The following is a 19,037-nucleotide window of genomic DNA, read 5'->3' as shown; positions in this document are numbered from 1 at the left end:
CTGAAGGGCACTTACTGCCACTGCTCTCCTTGCCCAGAGAGTCAATGACCAAGCGAGCAGAAAGAAAAACATCTTGGAGGAAAAGTGGTGCTGACAGTGGCAACATACATGAAGTCAGCATTAAGAATTATGAAGTCTAGGAAATAGCCCATTTTCCTGTCTGTTAGACTCAAATCAGTGAAGTCTGCAGCACAGTAAGTTCTTTTATAAGCACACAGAATACAAAACACAACCTACCCTTTGTTTGAATTGCTACTGTAACTGAGACGGTGATGTTGGTGGAAGAAATGGTACTTATATTCACCACGTAGTTACTTCCAGGGTTGAGATCTAAACACACGTTTGGATTATTTTCACTTGTACTGATGTTAAATACCACATCTTCTGAGAACATCTTCTCATCCAATCTTTGGCCTAGTATATGAAACTATGAAACAAAGACAATAGAGCAATTTGTTGTGGCTCTCCAAAATTCAGAACACTAGTTTATTTAATCCTACTAGTTCTTTCAGGGAACACAGGATTACATCTGCTTTAGAGTATCAGTTCAAGGAAAAAAAATTGGCTTTTGACTAGCTAAAAGATGGTTTAATAAACTGGATCTTTATTTCTTCTGGCTGCTAATATTATTCATATTTTTATATTTCTACAACAAATAGAAGGAATCTATTACACAATCTAATCCAATCTATAAGGAACCTTATCTATTGTTGACCCTAAAAATACCTCCAACTTAAATAGTAAGGTGTAAGCAAATATTGTTTCTTGTTTACAGCACATAGATATAAACTACATCTATTTGTTACTTTCCTTCCCTTTTGCTATTTTTTCCCACTTGCCCTCCAGAAGCAGTAGCAAGACTGAATGTCAAACAACAGCAAAAGACAAGGTTCCCTAGGACTGTCCCAGTGTAGTGAAAAAGAAATCTGTTACATGTATGACATGAAGGGACAGACAAAGCTCACCCTCTCTGGCTGCTCTGAAGTGTCTTTCAGATAGCTGAGTTCAGGAAGAGCATGTGCACAGAGCACATCATACCAGAGTTTACCAGTTACCATTGGCTACATAAAAGAGTTTTGACCTATTAGAGGAACTGGGAAGCTGGCTTTTTCCATCTCAGCAGTGCTCAATAAAAGTATACAAACTAAAAATACTTTGGTTATAACATAGGAGGAGAAAGACGGGTTGTTTTACAAAATTATTACCCAACCTTGCAATGTTTTCCACATTAATGTTCCTACCCTGGACATTTAAATAATCTCCTTTAATTTTTTTCCTGACTTGTACATACTGAAAAAAAAGGAAAAAAACAAAACCAAACAACACATGCATCACAAAAAAATCCCTTTCTTGGGTTGTTATTGTGAAAATATGAGAAATCTTATTGTATTGTTTTGGCTTTCAATAACACTGAAAAACTATTTGTTTTGTTTCTGAGAATTTATACTTTAATTTTTATTCTTATGCTCATGTTAAAAAAAAAGAAGAAGAAAGAAAAAAGAAAAAGAAAGGAAAAAAAGTAGTTATAAATGTTGTTTTCAATTTCCATGAAAAATGGTTCTAAAATGTCCACAGGTACATTGGTTGAACCTTTTGAGCAAGGCCCATTATTTTAATATACCTTGCATTTCTAAAATGAGTTACACCCAGTATCTGTAAGTGATAAATGTTCACTTGAAATTCTTGTCACAGACAGCGACAGAGCCCTAGTTTTGCAGTGTTTTCTGTGGCAATGTGAGCTCGAGCTCTTCAAGGGAATTTCACTGAAACATAAACTCATGCTGTAACATCTTACAGATTCAAGCAGGCATTTAGGTGATTCACTGGAGTGAGACCCCAGTGCTTTTGAGTTTTTCATCTGTCTTTAGGACAGGAGTTTTTTTCTTTCCTAACCCAACTAATCACCTCTAGGTTTCTAGACGTTTCACTGGGAAGATCAAGACAAACTACCATACAACCAAAACCCACAAAACTAATACCCACTACTGAATCAGCAAATATAACCAAGACAAAGATACTCCCAATCTCAAATACTTACATTATTGCCCTACTTACTGTGTATGTTTCCTGCACTCCCAGTCTTCCAGTTTTCCTTTGCCACCTCACACATGATTCATTGAATACAGACAAATTACTGAATAATTCCTCCTCTGTGAGCAAAAACAGGAACACAGAAGGAAAATCATATGTTTGGAGCAATTGCTTATTTCTTACTTTCTCTGTGGTTTGGTCTTGGTTTGGTTTTGGTTTCTTTTTTGTTTGCTTTTTTTTGTCCAAACAGGAAAGAAAACAAAGTAAGCACATGTTAGGTAGAAAGCTTTCTCTTAACTGTGTTGGCTCCTAAACTTAAAATAACAGGCTAAGTGAAGAAGCATGTTCCGAGCTAAAGACTGTGAAGTCTTTAAGCATACAGCTAGCATTACATAAACTGACCCATGAAGCTTTCAAGAAAGCTTCTGTGTTAGACTGGAAAAAAGTTTATTTACATTTGAATGAATGTTTTGGTTCATTAATTAGTTGGGTTGCTTTTAAAAAGGTGTTGACACTTTTTCTTGTTTTATAATAAACAAAATTAAACCACATGCCAGAACACTTTTCAAAACAAACACTAGATTAAAGCAACAGAGCCTACAGAACAAAGCATTTAGGAAGTAAAGTTGTAGCAACCAGAGACAAATCCCTCAACATACCTGTGTTAATTTACACACTTAGAAGAGTAGACTTGCACCTCAGAGAAAAAGCACAGCTAGGAAGATCAACCCACCCACTCTTTTTTTCAGCAGCTCTCTGTCTGCTGTCATTAGACACAGGGCAGCTGCTCTCATGAGACAAGAAAATGAGATATTCTCAGAGCTAAGAAGAGCTAAGAACAGAGCTCTTCTGGTTATAACTCAGATTGACACTGAAAGTATTTACTCCATTCCTTCACCAGCCTTCAAATGACCTGAGTAGGTCATTCCGTTGTCCTACCACCATATTTTCTTATTGCATTCAGTACATCACCAAGGTCATGCAAATCCAACCTCATATTCTAGCCTGAAAAGACTTCCTAGCTGCTGAGAAATTGAAGGGTATTTATAGGACAGCGTGGGTAGATAGTTCAGAAATATTCACAAAAATGTTGTTGTTATGTCCTGCTGTAAAAGCAAGCACAGGTCAGGGCACTCTTCTGTACATAAATTTCATCACCAGCTCACAGGGACCCCTTGTAGCATGTGGGCATCAAGCTGTCACTGATAGAAATCAGTACATTAAGAGTTTCTAGCACTTCTATACTTAGGCAGCTATTTAGAGCCACAATGTAACTCTTAATGTCTTTTGTAGCACTTTTTCTTTTTTTCTTTTTATTTTTATTAGAACTGCCATAAAAGTATTTTTTAATGTTATCTCCCTCTCAACATATTCAATAAATAGATGCCTCACTCACTAGACCAGTTCATCTCCCAACCAATTTTAACTCCATTCCACATTCATTATATATGGAAATGCTGTTGAAAGCTTCACGTTTCCAGGACAGAAGAAAGAGATATATCTGCATGTCCTTTAAAACAAACTTCTTACAAACAGCTGCATGATTATTTGTATTTAAGTGCTGCTTATTGTTGCTATTATCTGTTTAACAGTTCTGCCCAAAAACTCTGCAGTAAAAGACTTCTGTACCAACACAAAGCAAAAGATTATGTTCAGTTGTTGCGTTCTTTAAATCAGACATATTTTTATTAAAAGAGTGGATGGCAACAAGGACTAACAGATAGAGGGAAAATGTTTCCATATCCATGAGATCTGAATTAAAATGCATAGCAAGGAGGCTGATGTGGGGCAGGGAGGTACTAATCTGCAAGACTTCTCAGCAAGAAAATCTGGAACTTGACTCATGACTTTATATAATACCCAGTTTGGTGGGGGGGGGAAGCAAAGTAAAGCAGCAAACAACAAAAATGATTGTGCTGGGTATTTAGGCAAGCAAAGAAATCTTATAGAGTGGCCTCCTCAGAAGGAAGAAGGCAGAACTAGTAGCATTTTTTTTCCATAACTACATCAATATTTTTGTTATGCTTTCTGAACTTGGAGGACAAGGCCACCAGGCAGTGACCATAATTTCACAGAATAGCTGGCAGACCTTTCCTCAAAATTTTCCACTTCAAATGGGTGTGAGTGAAAGAGCATGAAAATCTGTACAGAGCAATTACCACAACAAAGTCTTCGACTTTTTGAAGATATTGCTTCTTCTTTTTTACTTCTACTGATCACACAATCTTTGTTTGGATAACCAAATATACAGAAAGGGCTTGGTTTAACATGAATCCCAGTAGCATAAACATGGTATCCAATAACTGCACAAAGGTTTCTCTGAAAAAAAAAATACTCTGCGACTAGAGGGAGACATGTTCCTTGAAACATTCATTCTGCTGTGAAATCTAACAGTGCCAGCGACCTCCAGAGCTTGGGAACTTGCTTTGTGAAACACTCAGTAACAGACAGTAGCATACAGGTTTTAAATGTACCTCATTTTGATCAGCAGTTTACACTCAAACTCACAAATGACATGGGAGAAGCAAAGACCCCCTGTTTGCCTGTAACTCAGCACTATAAATTTTAACTTGTGATTAAACAAGGTGAGTGAATGTCATTGCTACCCCACTGACCTTCAGGTTACCTTCACAATCTTCTTCTCTCCCAAGAGAAAACATCCTAGAAACAACATGCAAATAAATACCCAGAGACCAGAGGAGAAAGGTGGAAAAAAATCCTGGAGGAGTCAAATAGAGAGAGGCAGATTTGGGAGAGGATAGAGAGATGCAAATAGTACCTGGCTGCTGGCAGCCAGGAAAGACAGGTGCTGGTAAAAGCAACACAAACAGTAGAATGCAAAAAAAACCCAACCAAAATCAAAGCATTTCAACATCACCAGTGAGTGTTGGAGGGGGAGAAATTATATTAAGAAATTTTAAAATACCAATTTTTTTACCAGAAAGCAGATAGAATCATCAGCTCCAATCTGACATTTGTCTTTAGTGAATAGCTAAAAGAGAATCCACACATGCAAGTTCATTTAGAGTTCTTGCCACTATCCCCACACATACAAGCAGTTTAGAGGAAAGAGAAAACCCGAGTGTCAGACTTTTTTGTGTATTTTTGCCTCTTCAATTCTGTTAGTGGTGAATGATGCTGCAAATGTCATCTGCTACTCTAACAAAGACCACATTTTTGCAATGAAATAAATGAAATTACCTGAAAGACTGATGTCAAGAGGATGGCACCGGACTCTTTTCAATGGTGCCTAGAGAGAGGATGAGGAGCAAAGGCCATAAACTGAAACACAAGTAGTTCCACCTCAACATGAGGAAGAACTTATTTGCCCTGAGGGTGGCAGAGCACTGGAACAGGCTGCTCAGGGAAGCATGAAGACATTCAAAACCCACTTGGATGTGTTCCTGGTTCACCTGTTCTAGGTGATCCTGCCTGGGCAGGGAGGTTGGACAGGATGATATCCAGAGGTTCCTTTCAACACTAACTGTTCTGAGATTCTGGGAAACCAAGCACTTCTGCTGGCCAGGGAAAGAAGTTCTGTGAGGACCTTCTGGGGGATGTCCAGACTCATGCACCGAGCTCACTAGACAACAAGTATTTTAATTGCTGGTCTGTTCTCTGCACTTTAGTCTCCTCATTTTATATACATAAGTCAGAGGCTGGTAAAGAAAGACTTAATCCATCTGACTTTTGCCACACCTTACTGATGGTTTAATCCAATCAGGATCACAAATAAAATTAATTTTGTAAAGACATTTTTCAATAATTAAGATAGCTATTCATAAATGTACTTGTACACACACACAGATAAATTTACCACATAGTCCAACAGACAATGCACCAAACAATACAAATAAAGGGCATTCCATAGGAATCACTTCCTAAGAAATTAAGAAATTAATTGTCAAAGGCAGTTCCCTGAGGACATTCTCTTAACTTCCTTATTTCTAATGGAATTTTTCAGGCAGGAGGGAGAGACAAATGGTTTTCCAACTTCTGTCATAAATTATTTTGGAATGGTATATAATTTTCTCTCATTTTAATGGGAATTACTGATTAATTATCTACACACCATTAAGATCATGTACATCTCAAAGACATCATTGCCAAACCAGAAATTTAATTTCATTATCAAGTAATTTGTTACCTCTAGTAAATACGAAAAATATAGAATTCAAGAAGATGTGAGATTTTGTAATAATTTCCTGTTGATGACTAATTTTTTTTAAAGGAGTCTAGACTAGTTAGGCAATTTGTGTAAGTTTTTCTTTCCATTCTATATGACCATAACTGACTATTTTGGCCCTCTGATCCAGCAGCTAGAGCTGGAATCTGGCAAAGCTCTGGCTGAAATCCATGATAATCCTATCAGTGCAGTCTGCAGGTTCAGGCCCTTCAAAGCTTCACAGCTTTGAGTTGCACAAGACAACTCTTGGCACAGCAAAGACTGACAGACCTGATTAACTTAGTCACTCTGCACAATGTTAGCTTAAAAATCAATTCACAAAATACAGACATGTGAATTTCCTAAATGAAATATGAATCATGACTTCTAACAACAGCAGTTCTATTTTTACTTGGTCACTATAAAAGCTGAGAGAACTGCTTTTCTGCATACTCATTTTATTTGATGCCACATGTTTTATATTCACAGTAAATGCTCGAGAAGACAAGTGAGGGAAGAGAGGTATCATGCAGTAACTCTGTGTGAAGTGGCAGCAGTCAAGGACACATTTCCAGTCCTTTTGAAAACCATGAGGATGTTTCAAACCTAAATGAACACTATCTTCTGCAAAAGACAGCACTGCTACTTGAGAACTAGAGATGGACAGTGGTAGGCAGCTCGCTCTTATGACACAGAAGAACACTAAAAAGCACAACATTCATACTCCAAAACATCGGCTAGTTGTAGCTGTTATTAAAATGTCATTGCATCCTGTTTCCAAGCACACAGTATGACAAGACTTCTATTACAGATCTCCCTTCTCAGTTCTCATTCTTTACTAAGAAAATAATTCTGAAATTAAATTCAGACAACTAGATCTAGGCTGGAAAGGCAACCATGAGCACATTTTGCTTTGGTCATTATGAGAAAAGAACAAAAACCAAACCAAACAAACAAACAAAAAAAAATTAGAGAGAGAAAAAGGGCTTTGAATTAAATTCCCACTACTTTCACTGGAGTGCACTTTACAATATTAGATTCACAAGAAAACATTGTTAAATCCTTCTGTGCCTCTGGTGACACTCCATGGGCTTCTAAACTTGAAAGCTCTCAGTGAAGCAAGAAAACTCCAGTGCATTCGTTTCTTTCTGTTTCAGATAAAAAGCAAGACAGCTATAGAAACACCTGTGGTACCCACTAAAAGCTGTTGTATGGTAAACACTCTCTTCTGGGACCTTTCCACCCAAAAGTACCACCACATTCCCTATATCGCAAATTAGAAGGGGATTTCTTTCCTTCATTCTTCCTCCTGTTCCTAGCTCAAGAATAGGAATGACAAACTAATTAAGTTGCAATTTAAACAGCAACTTCCTGCAGTAATATTTACCTTTGCATACGTATGTAATATTCTCCCATAACTGATCTTTTGTGCATTCTGAAAAATTCCTGTCCCCATCAAAATAATATCCGTCTTTACACTGATAGTACACTCTGCTCCACAGAGTGGTAGAGTTGTCCCAGGTCATTGTCGTGTGTGGAATGAGAAAAGGTTTGCCACAGTCTATTTCTGGAAGAGAGAAAAACAGGAAAAAAACCTTGAAATGAAAACAGGCAAGACATACCAAAGTGTTTAAGATGGAGGGATGAACTGTTCCAGAGATACACTTCACTTTTTTCCACTTAGTGACTTCTAGAAGTCAGGCCAGTTTACCAGAACTCAAGATTTTGTAACTAGAGACTTTTTAGCAGGGTGGGGCATTTATCCTACATGATACCCCATAAAAAAAAAAAAAAGAAGTCCTGATTATAATGGAAAGCAAGGATCTTTAAGCCAGTTTTTATAAATAGATATATCTTCCCACAAAACTCTCTCATCCTCCACATGCTATTCATTCCTGTCTTTTATCTGCCACTAATAACAGCAGATATTAAAAGAAACACATGGTCCAAGCAATGTCATGACAGAACAGCATCAAGAAGGTCATGTTCCTTTGTCAGTGGATTGAATTCAACGTTTGAAAAAAGAAGCAGCTACAGACAAGATGAATGAGCAATTCTGAGGGAAATTTTGATAGATGACACAAACCACTTTACAGATAATTAGAAATCTGGGATAATGAATTTTTAATCTAATTCATTTGCTCCATTTTCGGGGGCTTGATAATAAAAAATAGGGAACAAAAAGAATAAAAAGTGAAGATCAAATAGATGGAACAGCATTATTTAGGGTAAAATCTGCTTTTAAATCCACAATGTATGTTACATCCCAATTCTTATCACTTCAGTGATAAGAAGCAAACACTGTAAGAATTAAAACCTTACCCTCATTAAAGCTTATATGCAGAAAACAAGTGTTTTCAAAACAATTTAATAATTTTAAGGGATCCTGAAGTTATACTCCAAAAAAAAGGAAAGCAAAAAAAAAAAAGCAGAGCTTACAGAATCATTATCTGTACAACCATTAAATGAAAAATCAAACATACACATTGCAATGGGCAATACGTCCACCATCATGACTTTTCATGTCCCAGTGTGTATGAATGTATCTATTATAAATCATCAGAACAAGTCTTGGAATAACTACTGCGCATAAAAAGCACATGCTTCACTCATAGAAGTTCAGAATGTCCTTCTATGATACAAAAATACCTGCTGTTCCAGATACCTGCCCATGGCCATTCTGTAAGCAGACTGAAATGCAGAAGCACATTTCTGTGTAACACTGCAAAACCTTCTACTTAGACTCATGACCCAGGATAAGAATAGTAAAGGACACTCCAAAAGTAGAGAGTGGTTATAACACAGACATTGAGCATTCAAAAATTCACTATATTTGATTGCAATAAACAGGAATTTTGATCCTGCTGGATCAAGATGAAAATATATGAATCACCCAACAAATGGAAAAATGAAGATGTGCAAATGTGAAAACTGACTAAAGAATGTAACTATTCTGAGGTACCCTAATTAAGAATATGAGCCCAGATTAAAAAACCAAAATAGTTTTCTTTTTAAATGTACCTCTGTTTCATCTGATTGAGGAACTCTTTAGGCTATACTCTTCCAAATCATAGCACTGTAGGAGACTTGGCTCATCTCTAATAACAATGGCATGCTTGAGCAACCATAGGTCACAACTGGAAACGGTCCAAGTATGGGAATTTTGAAGGGATATTAATGACTAGCAGCAGTTCAATTTCTGATAGTGCCTTCAACCACTAGCAGAAAAGTAGAGAAGATATTGAACTAGAAAAATGTCTGCAATTTAGGCTGAATTTTCATCTCATGGTAATCCCAATGCCTGGCATGCAGTGGGGTTATGTTCTTGGAATGCTAATTTTTAACAATTTATTCCAACTTCATTAGTGACACAGATTAAAAACCCTGTTCAATATATGGTTTTTGTTTTGCAAACAAAATGCCAGAAGGCTGTATAAACTGAATACCGAAAGAGGATGACTGATATTTTTCACAGCGACCTCAATGCTATCTCTGCTAAATAAATCTGAAGGCAGGTTTTATTTACCTTTGCACACTAAATCAGGGCCATCCCACTGTCCTGCAGCATTGCAGACTGCAGTGCCACTGCCACTTGCCATCAGGTAACCATCAACACAATCATAAGTAATTTCACTTCTGTATGTGGTCCCACTCACAGATGTTGGACGTGCATTCAAAACAGAAGGTGGAACCCCACAATCCACACCTGAGGAGATGAAGGAAGAGGAAGATAGACTGGTTAGTCAACCAGCTGGAGCAATGACAGCTGCACTCCCATGAGCATTTCCTAGCCTCTGTCTCCTGCAGTAACACAACACTTCCTTGGGTCCTCTGCAACATTCACACCATGATTGACAGTGCTGTAGCTACTCCAAAGATCTGCTTCCAAGCAAAAGGACACCTTTCTGCCTTTCTCTCAGAATGGCATGTTAAATCTGTGACTAATTCCTCAGTCTAGTTGCTAGTATACAGAAAAGGTCCTGGTTTTTTTCTGAATCTTAAAAGATTCCCTTGCTTTTACCAACCTGATTACATAGGGTAAGCTGGTTCTATACCATTTGCAATGAGCAACACTCAGAGGTAGGCAGATGAGCAGAAACTGCTTTTAGAAAATAAAGCTTGGAAAAGTGTACGAAGACTACGAAAATGCAGAACCATAGAAAAGGTTACAACACACAATGCAAAAGCTTCCTGTTAAGGCAAGAGTCTACATAATACTCAAAATATATTGTAATGGTTGCTCTGTTTATAAACATGCCAAGTTGTCATTGACAAATGCTTAAACAAAGAAGTCAAGCAGCACACACAAACACACAAATAATTATGAAGAATTTGTTAAAGGTACATTTACTAGTATAAAAAAAAATCAAACTAGACTTGCTGTTTTTACAAAAAAGTGAAGTCCTAATTGAAATCCAGGAAAAGAATTTGCAATACAAAGGGGAAACAAGTTTGACATTTCAGATTTTTGGCTGTTTCTTGGTGTATCATGTGCCTTATTTCAATTAGCAATAAGAGATGTGTTCAGAAGCCCTGACTTGACCTACTGTTTGCTTGTAGAAATTAAAAAATCACATGAAAAAGCAACTTCTGAAAAATATTAACAAAAAACATATATGCCAAAAACTCATAAGAATCGTAGTCCACAAGCTTTCTCTAGGGACCGCTAGAGACTTTGGACACTCCTCTTTTGTTTTCAAATTCATTGTCCTTTATTTACTTTTTGGGAGGTAAAAACATTACTTCCACTGGTTTATAATTGTTTTATCTTTTCTTTCTTATGAATTTTCTAGTGATAGTTAATATCTTACTTATCCCAGCCACATTGTTTTAGCACCCTTATTTTAATTTATTCACTTCTCATAAATGTTATATTTCTATCCATTCTCAAAGAAAAAGAAAAAAAAGTTAAAAAAGAGAGAGGAAGGGAAAGAATTAGAAACCAAGAGGGCTTTTGAAGTTTCAGAGAAAGACAGAAACACCTCTCCTCACTATGTGACAATTTTCAGGATGATAGTTCTACCCTGTAGAATTGCTATACTCAGCACTTCAGATTGAGCAAACAGTCTACTATCTTCACAAATCCACTTCCCATTCATGAACCCCCCTAATGAAGAATTCAAGAAAGATTTAAGACTCTTTTCACCTTTACAACTTAATGTGGCAGGTTCCCAAGTTTCATTTGCAGTGCAGTATGAGAACTTTCCTTCATTGGTGTAAAACCCTTCTTGACATTCATAATAAACTGTACTTCCTGGTAGAGAGCTGTAGTTCCCCACAATGTAGCCATGCTTCATTTCAGGAGGGGAACCACATCCAATTTCTGCAAAGAGACTGGGTTAAAAGATCTCACAGTACATAAATCACAACACTCGACCAATTTAAAATGAGCTGAACTATATGGTCACATCACAAAATACACCTGATCTGATGAATCTAAGGGACTGCCAAAAGGGTAGAATATTAAAGTTGAAGAATTGTCCTGGCCACAGTTGGAGGAACACAAGGAAACAGTTACTGAGCTACACCTTTACTAACATGCAGCTGAAGCCATTCACAACACCAAAGATGAGACACTGCAATGTGATTGTGCTTAGTGCAGGCCACTCTCATTACAGCAATGGCTGAATGATACTTCAACATCAGAGGAAAATTTCAGGCCCCAGTGCACAGCTTTATTTCCCCGTACATGGGAAAAGTGAAGTACTTTCCAGCAGATAAATTGAAAAGAAATATTCTGGCCCTCAAATCCTTCATCTCATTGAAACAGCCTGCATACAAAAGCTCCATTCCTCCAGCCCATCTGCTTGACAGGGCTCCCTTGTGCAACTCTGCAAGAAACACAATCGGTACAGACACTCTACTTTGCCACACAATATGGACAGGCAAGTCAGCGAGATAGGCAGGATTATCAGCAATTCTGGCAAACAAAGGGGAGCACTCCAGTCAGAAAAACTGAGCAATTACACGCTGTGAGCTTTACTGACGGTTCTGGCAATAACTCAGAAATAAAAGCTGGGTATAATCTAGGCAGCTCCTTCCACCTGGGAAGCCTGAGTTCATTATATGCTCTGACATCTACAGCTTACACCACTGCCAGTTTTCACCTGTGAAAACTGACACTAAAGACAAATTTTCAAATTGAAAACTTTGTTTTGGTTGAGGTTTTCTTTGTTATGGCAACATAAACAGAAAAGTTTATTTATGCAGGAGGCACAGTATGAAATAAATAGCTAAATTGTTATTTTATTATTCCTCTCCCCAAGGTTTGTTTCATTCATCTAGCCTCTTTTATCAGCTATTTAGTCTCTCTTCTCTTCCCCTTTATGTGGTGTGATTATATAAACAACTGGATTACAACACACTTCCTTTCTACTTGGAAACTAACTACATTGCTTTCATAGCATTATTAAACTTTTCTGACCCTGCACATCTGAAGCACTGCTGAGAACCTGCATGAACCAGTAAAGTCCAGAGAGAGGGTTTCTGACCTAGAGGACTGCAGGCCAGAACAGGCACTACAGTACCATGCAACATGTGATTTTATCTGCTAGCAAAAACAACATCCAAAGACTCTCACCTTTGCATGAAACTATGTTCCCATCTTGATGAAAAGATCGCTCTCCATTTTCTAATTTATAACCATCATTGCAGTAACACATATAGCTTCCTTCAGTATTCACACATCTTGCATTGTGACCACACAGCCCAGACTCCTCACATTCATCTATATCTAAAAATTCAGAGAAAAATAGATGCACTTCATAAGTGAGCTTTTTGTTTTAATTAATTAATATAGGGCACAAGCTTAACTCTTCCATGCAGAGTTCTACATAGTTTCTCATGGCTCTTCTGGGAAAATAAAGGAGTTTATCATTGTCTCGTCTTCAAGCATCTGGAAAGAGGATTACTGCAATTTTGTAGATAGCTATCTTTATAATTATTGCTGATTTACTTGACAAATAATTTCCAATGTTATCTCCTGGTCAAACAATTCCAGAAAAATCCAGTATCTGCACATATCTTGAATAGTTACAAGAGCTACAACTCAAACAAGGAACTAGCTAATATTCTACACTAAATACAAATATGACATTCTGGGGAATTGTAATTGTAATCAATCTTACTTCTTTAACCTAGCTGCTGCTTTTTCTTCTGAAAAGATCATTGTTTCAATGAGACTGTGAAGCAATGATTTGTAACATAGCAAAGAGCTCAAAATGGAACTATTTCATAGCTCATAGGAACTTGGATGTCAAATAGGTGCATCAAAACCAGAAACTTTTCTGATGTAGTGCTAGAAAATAAGTTCTACAGTGAGGGGGGAAAAACGGATTTGTGCAGTAGAAAATTAAGTTCTGTATCTGTCATGTTCAGGATTCTTTGTGATATCTACCTGTACAGTTTGTGCCATCATTGGGAATAAATGTCTTGTTGTTGTTGGAGGCTCTGTATCCATCAAGGCAAACACAATAAAAACTTCCATGTGTATTATGGCACAGTGTATGATTTCCGCAGATCTTGCTGGCTCCAATCTGGCATTCATCTTTATCTGCCAGGATATTTAAAACATCAGAGAGAGATTAAGAAAAGTGTAGTATTGTCTCCTCCTCACCCATTCTCAAGTAACAAGACTTCTCCTTACCAATTTCCTTTACAAATTATTTGGGATAAAAACGCTGCTAGTAAGCTGGAGACCAACAGAGATTGTTGTATCTGGATGAAACTGTGAACACAGTTTCATGACAGCTTAAGTTGATCTAAGAGTCCAAGAGCTGCTGGAACCAGAGGGCCCTGCTTTCTTACTCTCTTCCTTACAGCATGCACTGATTATAGCACTTCATGGAACACCTGGGTGTTCCACATTGGGTGGGGGCAATCCCAAGCACAAGTACAGTCTGGGTGGACAATGGATCAAGAGCAGCACTGTGAGAAGGACTTGGGGTGCTGGTGGGTGGGAGGCTGGACATGACCCAGCCATGTGCACTCACAGCCCAGAAAGCCAAACGTGGCCTGGGCTGCATCCAGAGCAGCGTGGGCAGCAGGGGAGAGAGGGGATTCTGTCCCTCTGCTCCTCTCTGGTGAGACCCACCTGGAACTCTGCATCCAGCTCTGAGGTGCCCAATATAAGAAGGACATTGACCCACAGGGGCAAGTCAAAAGGAGGCCATGAAGATGATCAGGGGGCTTGAGCACGTCTCTCAGGAAAGGCTGAAAGGGTTAGGGCGGTTCGGTCTAGAAAAGGGAAGGCTCTGAGGAGCCCTTTTTGCAGCCTTCCAGTACCTAAAGGGGACTTACAAGAAAGCTGGAGGGACTTTAGACAACATTCTGTAGTGATAGGACAAGAGAGAACGGCTTTAAACTGAAAGAAGGTTTAGATTGGATATTATGAAGAAATTCTTCACTGTGAGGGTGGTGAGGAACTCAGGTTGCCCAGAGAAGTTGAGCATGCCCCAGTGCCCCATCCCTGAAAGTGTTCAAGGCCAGCTTGAATGATGCTCTGAGGAACCTGGTGGAAGGTGTCTGGTGGAAGGTGTCCCTGCACATGGCAAGGGAGTTGGAACTGTGTGATTATTAAGGTCCCTTCTGACACGAAGCATTCTATGATTCTATGTTTGTCCTACAATAATGAGATACCTTAACTCTGAGCAGGGTCCAGCAGCTGCCAGTGCTTTGTCAAACAAGGCTAAGACATGGAGAGGAAGAGATCATTGGTGGAGGACCATCCCCTTCAAGCACTGGTAAGCTATTACATACACTGAGACATAGCATTTGACTTTGTTCTTTGATTCACATATTGATTTCTCATTAATTAGATAGTCTTAGAAGGACACTATCAGCCACAGTAACAAAACAACATTAAACAATACTTCTGAACAGGTGGCAGCCTTTTGGTAAGGAAAAGCAATCCATGCATATTCTATGTTTGGGAAATTCTGCCAGGAAATGACAAAGTTTTTTGCATGCTTTGAAGAATTCATTAACATTACTTGAGAAAGGTCACTTTGGGAATTTACAGAGTTTCTTTCCATTTTATAAACAGGCAGCCTACCTTGACAATGGGTTCTTCCATTGCCTACAAATCCGTAGTTGCAGATGCAGACACTTTTCCCTCCATTTTGCTGACACGTTGCATGAATGTGGCAAGTTGCACAGACATCAGGAACTGATCTGTTCACAATTGCTTTAAGGACAAAAAGACACATTTCTTTTTTAAAGTACCTTACAGGTGGCATGGTAGGGCAACTGGCACAGAATTTAAAATTGAGAGAAATCCAGATTAAAACACATAGAATAGACTACTACCTCCTCCCACCTAATTTTCAAACTTATAGGAAAAACACAGCTATTTTATTAAAAGACTAAAGATGAAAAATAAATGAAAGATTAAACAAATAACTACACTGAGCATTTTCGACCATCCACCTCTTCTCTGACAACAAGGAAATGAGCTTTTCAGTGAGGTTTAGAAGGTATATAATAAGTAGGCCTATGCAATATTATTAATCTTTCCTCCATATCCATTTGTTTCCCTTTTGTCTTTATTTCTGTTTCCTCTGTCTTGTTGCATTTTTTTCTATTATTTACACATGGACATTTGGGATACTTATCAATCTGTTTGGATGATTCATCCACATGTATTTTGTAAAAATGTTATGAATAAAAATTATGTTGAGTATGCTGCCAGGAGTAAAACGATTTACAGTAAAGTAATTTTATAAATTAATTTATATTAAAAGTGGTTTAGAAGCGTACAACATACAATCTAATTTACTGTAATTTGACAGGGCTGTAAATACATATGGAATTATAATAAAATACAAATTTATTCTCTTCTTGGTATTCATACTTTGTATTCTCACTTTCCTCCATTTTTTGTAAGCTCTTTTTATTGTCACACATACCCTCAGATTCCAAATTACAAATGTCAGAAAGGATGGCTTTTATGTAGACAAAGCATGCATATGCTTACACCTTTTTACATTTTGAAAGAAAGAACTAATACTGCACAAGCTGATGACTCATAGTGCTTGACACAGAAGTATGGAATTTTTTACTTTTCTAAGATTGATAAGAATACTAACATCACTGTATACAGAGCATCTCTGACAAAATTTTGACTACTGTACAATGTCTCAAAATACATAACCATAACTGGAAGGAGAAGGCAGCTGAACACTCTAGTTTTTTTATACACCAAATTTATCACAGTAATAAAACTTCCCTTCCACATGCAAAGGGTTTCAGTTTTACTCCCAGTGCACACATGAGCACCTAAAGGCTGTGGGAAGCATCAGAAATTCCTATGCCTAGTTATCCGTGCTTTTATATACTTGTATGTGTGTGTGTTTCTGACAAGAACAGAAAACAAAAACTACCAGCATGCAATGGCAACCAACATAGATCAGGAAACTAAATTTACAAACAGCCACGGTGAGAACTTTCTCGTGATACCTCAATCTTCTGCTAAGACATCCTCATCAGATGGCTGCTTCAGGAGATAAAAAGACTAAAAAGACATGTTTCCACCCCCTGCCTCCCCTTACTCCTACAGCTGAAACTTTATGGCTTATTTCTCCCTCATAACACACAATTTCTTGTGCCAGCACTACAGCCACCTCGCCGTTTTGGTCCTACCCATGTGTCACTCAGGCGCATCTCCCGCCGTGGCAAGGCCCTCTGAGGCCGGCAGGACACGAGGCCACTGCCACCACTGCCATCGCCCGGTGGCGAGGAGACACACCAGCCAGTGCAAAGCTCAGTGCCCACTCCGGGCTGCTCCGCCACCAACGCCGCGGGTACCTCCATCACCACCAAGGGCTGCTCCTCCACCACCTTGGAGCTGCCTCCAACACTCACCACGGGCTGCTCTGCCGCACCACAATGGGCTGCCTCTGCCGCCACTACCACTAAGTCGTGCTCTGCCACCACCGTGAGCTGCCTCCAACACCACCACGGGCTGTTCCATCACCACGGGATGCTCTACCACCATCACCATGGCACACATTGGCACCACCGCCATGGGCTGCCACCACCAAAGAATGCTCCGTCACCACCAAGGGCTGCCTCCACCACCACCGCCACCGCCGCCACCACCAAGGGCTGTCCGGCCGCCACCGCCGGGCGCTCGCCGCCGCGATGCGTGTGCCGTGCCCCTGCAGCTGGCAGTCCCCCGCCCGGCCGCACTTACCGCGCCGCCGGCCCGCGCACCGCGGCAGCGCCAGCAGCAGCAGCAGCAGGAGCGGCCCGGGGGCCCTGCCGCCCCCCGCGCTCATGTCCCAGCCGCCGCCGCGCCCCTCGGTGCTGCGCGCTGCCGGTGCCTCTGCATGGTCCCGGGGCGGAGGGCGGGAGCCGAGCGCGGGGCAGAGCCGCGGCCCCGGGCGGAGGGTGGCTGGCGCTCCTCCGCGGGCGGGACACCCTTATCGCTGCCGCCGCGCCCTCGGCCCCCCTGCTTTTACCCTCAGCGAGGCCCCTTTCCACTCCGGCCCCACTGCCCGCAAAACCCTCTATTTTCTTCCCTTTTTTCTTCTTTTTCTTTTTTCTTTTTTTTCTTTTTCCTCTCTTTCCTGGCACAACCCCTTTCCTTCCCCGGGACACCGCCTGTGCCCCGGCCAGGCAGGTGGCAAGGCTGATAAGGGCTGCTGCCGTCCACAGGCCGGGAGCGGGAGCAGACACGGAGGGTAGGATTATTTATGATTCCCGGGAAGGACAGCTGGAAAGACACACCAGTTTGTAGGTGGGAGCTGTGCCGCTCCCCGCCCGCCGCCGGCAAACGGGACCGAGCAGCGCCTCGGCTGGGGTCCCGGGACGGGAGCGGTCCGTGTGTCCCCGCGGGGAGTGTCGCAGCTGCCTCCCCCACGGCACCGCCTGCGCGCCAAGTTAGCTCATCAGCCCTACGATGTACGAAACTGGTGCAGCCGTACACCGCCAGCCCTCGAAATTAACTCAGGCTTGCTCACCGCAGGCCTTAGCCGCGGTTCGGGTGAATCCCCAAAACTCGGTTTTAGGCAACACCAGCAGCACTGCCTGCAGAGTTTTCTGCTGTAGAAGAGTTGTAATAGCTCTAGCGCTCGTAGTCATCATTCGTGTCCGTGAGCCTGCATTTTAGAAAGCTGCTGCATAAACTTCTTTTCATCTACAAATGCAGCTGAAGAAGTTTCACTCATGTCCTGTGATGGCTTTTCATTAATGCCGTTGTACACTAACACAGACAAATCGTCCACCACCACTGCATTTAAGTGACATAACCTGATCTTTCACTGCTGTCTTACAACAACAAACACCAAACTATCTGTGTCTGATTTCAAGGGAAGCAAAACCCACTGAACTATCAGCTTTATTGATTTATTTACAAAAGTTGCTCTCTTTCAGGGTTTGTGTTTGTTTTTCTTTTAATGACTGTTCTGCCTACTTAAGCATGTATACATTTTAAATCAGCTTCTGTTATGCTTATTCATCCTGACCAGATTCTTCAGCAGCAGCCAGTCACATTACAAGAGATCCTGCTTTTGGAAGAACACACTGCAGATGTCAGTACTGCATATTTCTCCCTTAAAATTACTGAAATCAGAAGCATGCATTCTCAGCAGTGGTAAGCTGCATATCATTATAAGGAATGGTTCAGAGAACAATCGTTCTGTACAACATATTAAAATGGTCTGGACATTACAATTTTCCTCTTCCTTGGCAGCCCACCATTTAGCAGACCTACTAATCACTGGAATTTCTACTGTTCCTTTCATAAAAAGCAGGGAAAGCAACTCTTTATAATTATAAACACTTCATACAGCAAACAGGAAAATATTTTTGGCACCAAGCTTGGAGAAATACATCATATTTT

At 40.1% G+C, this 19,037-nt stretch overlaps 1 protein-coding gene across 2 annotated transcripts in view; it reads right to left on the bottom strand.

The window, feature by feature from the left end:
- SUSD1 (sushi domain containing 1) overlaps positions 1-18,413 on the bottom strand; it is a 41,613-nt gene extending 23,200 nt beyond the window's left edge. The window contains exons 1-9 of one of the 2 annotated variants that reach the window (XM_085042957.1): positions 17,388-18,409; positions 15,249-15,380; positions 13,593-13,748; positions 12,777-12,929; positions 11,343-11,519; positions 9,723-9,902; positions 7,584-7,763; positions 2,056-2,150; positions 238-427 (exon numbers count right to left, since the gene is read on the bottom strand). In XM_085042957.1, coding sequence (XP_084899083.1) covers positions 238-427; positions 2,056-2,150; positions 7,584-7,763; positions 9,723-9,902; positions 11,343-11,519; positions 12,777-12,929; positions 13,593-13,748; positions 15,249-15,380; positions 17,388-17,472 — 1,348 coding nt within the window. In that variant the 5' untranslated portion in view covers positions 17,473-18,409. Of the gene's footprint in view, positions 1-237; positions 428-2,055; positions 2,151-7,583; positions 7,764-9,722; positions 9,903-11,342; positions 11,520-12,776; positions 12,930-13,592; positions 13,749-15,248; positions 15,381-17,387 lie in introns of both variants that reach the window. The other variant, XM_085042958.1, reaches the window with a different exon arrangement.
- Between the last annotated feature and the right edge of the window lie 624 nt (positions 18,414-19,037).

This window comes from Lichenostomus cassidix, chromosome Z (assembly GCF_008360975.1).
Source record: "Lichenostomus cassidix isolate B80296 chromosome Z, HeHo_3.0, whole genome shotgun sequence".
In the NCBI taxonomy this organism is placed as follows: Eukaryota; Metazoa; Chordata; class Aves; order Passeriformes; family Meliphagidae; genus Lichenostomus; species Lichenostomus cassidix.
The sequence above is the reverse complement of the archived record's forward strand: the minus strand, read 5'-3'. Positions and strand labels throughout refer to the sequence as shown.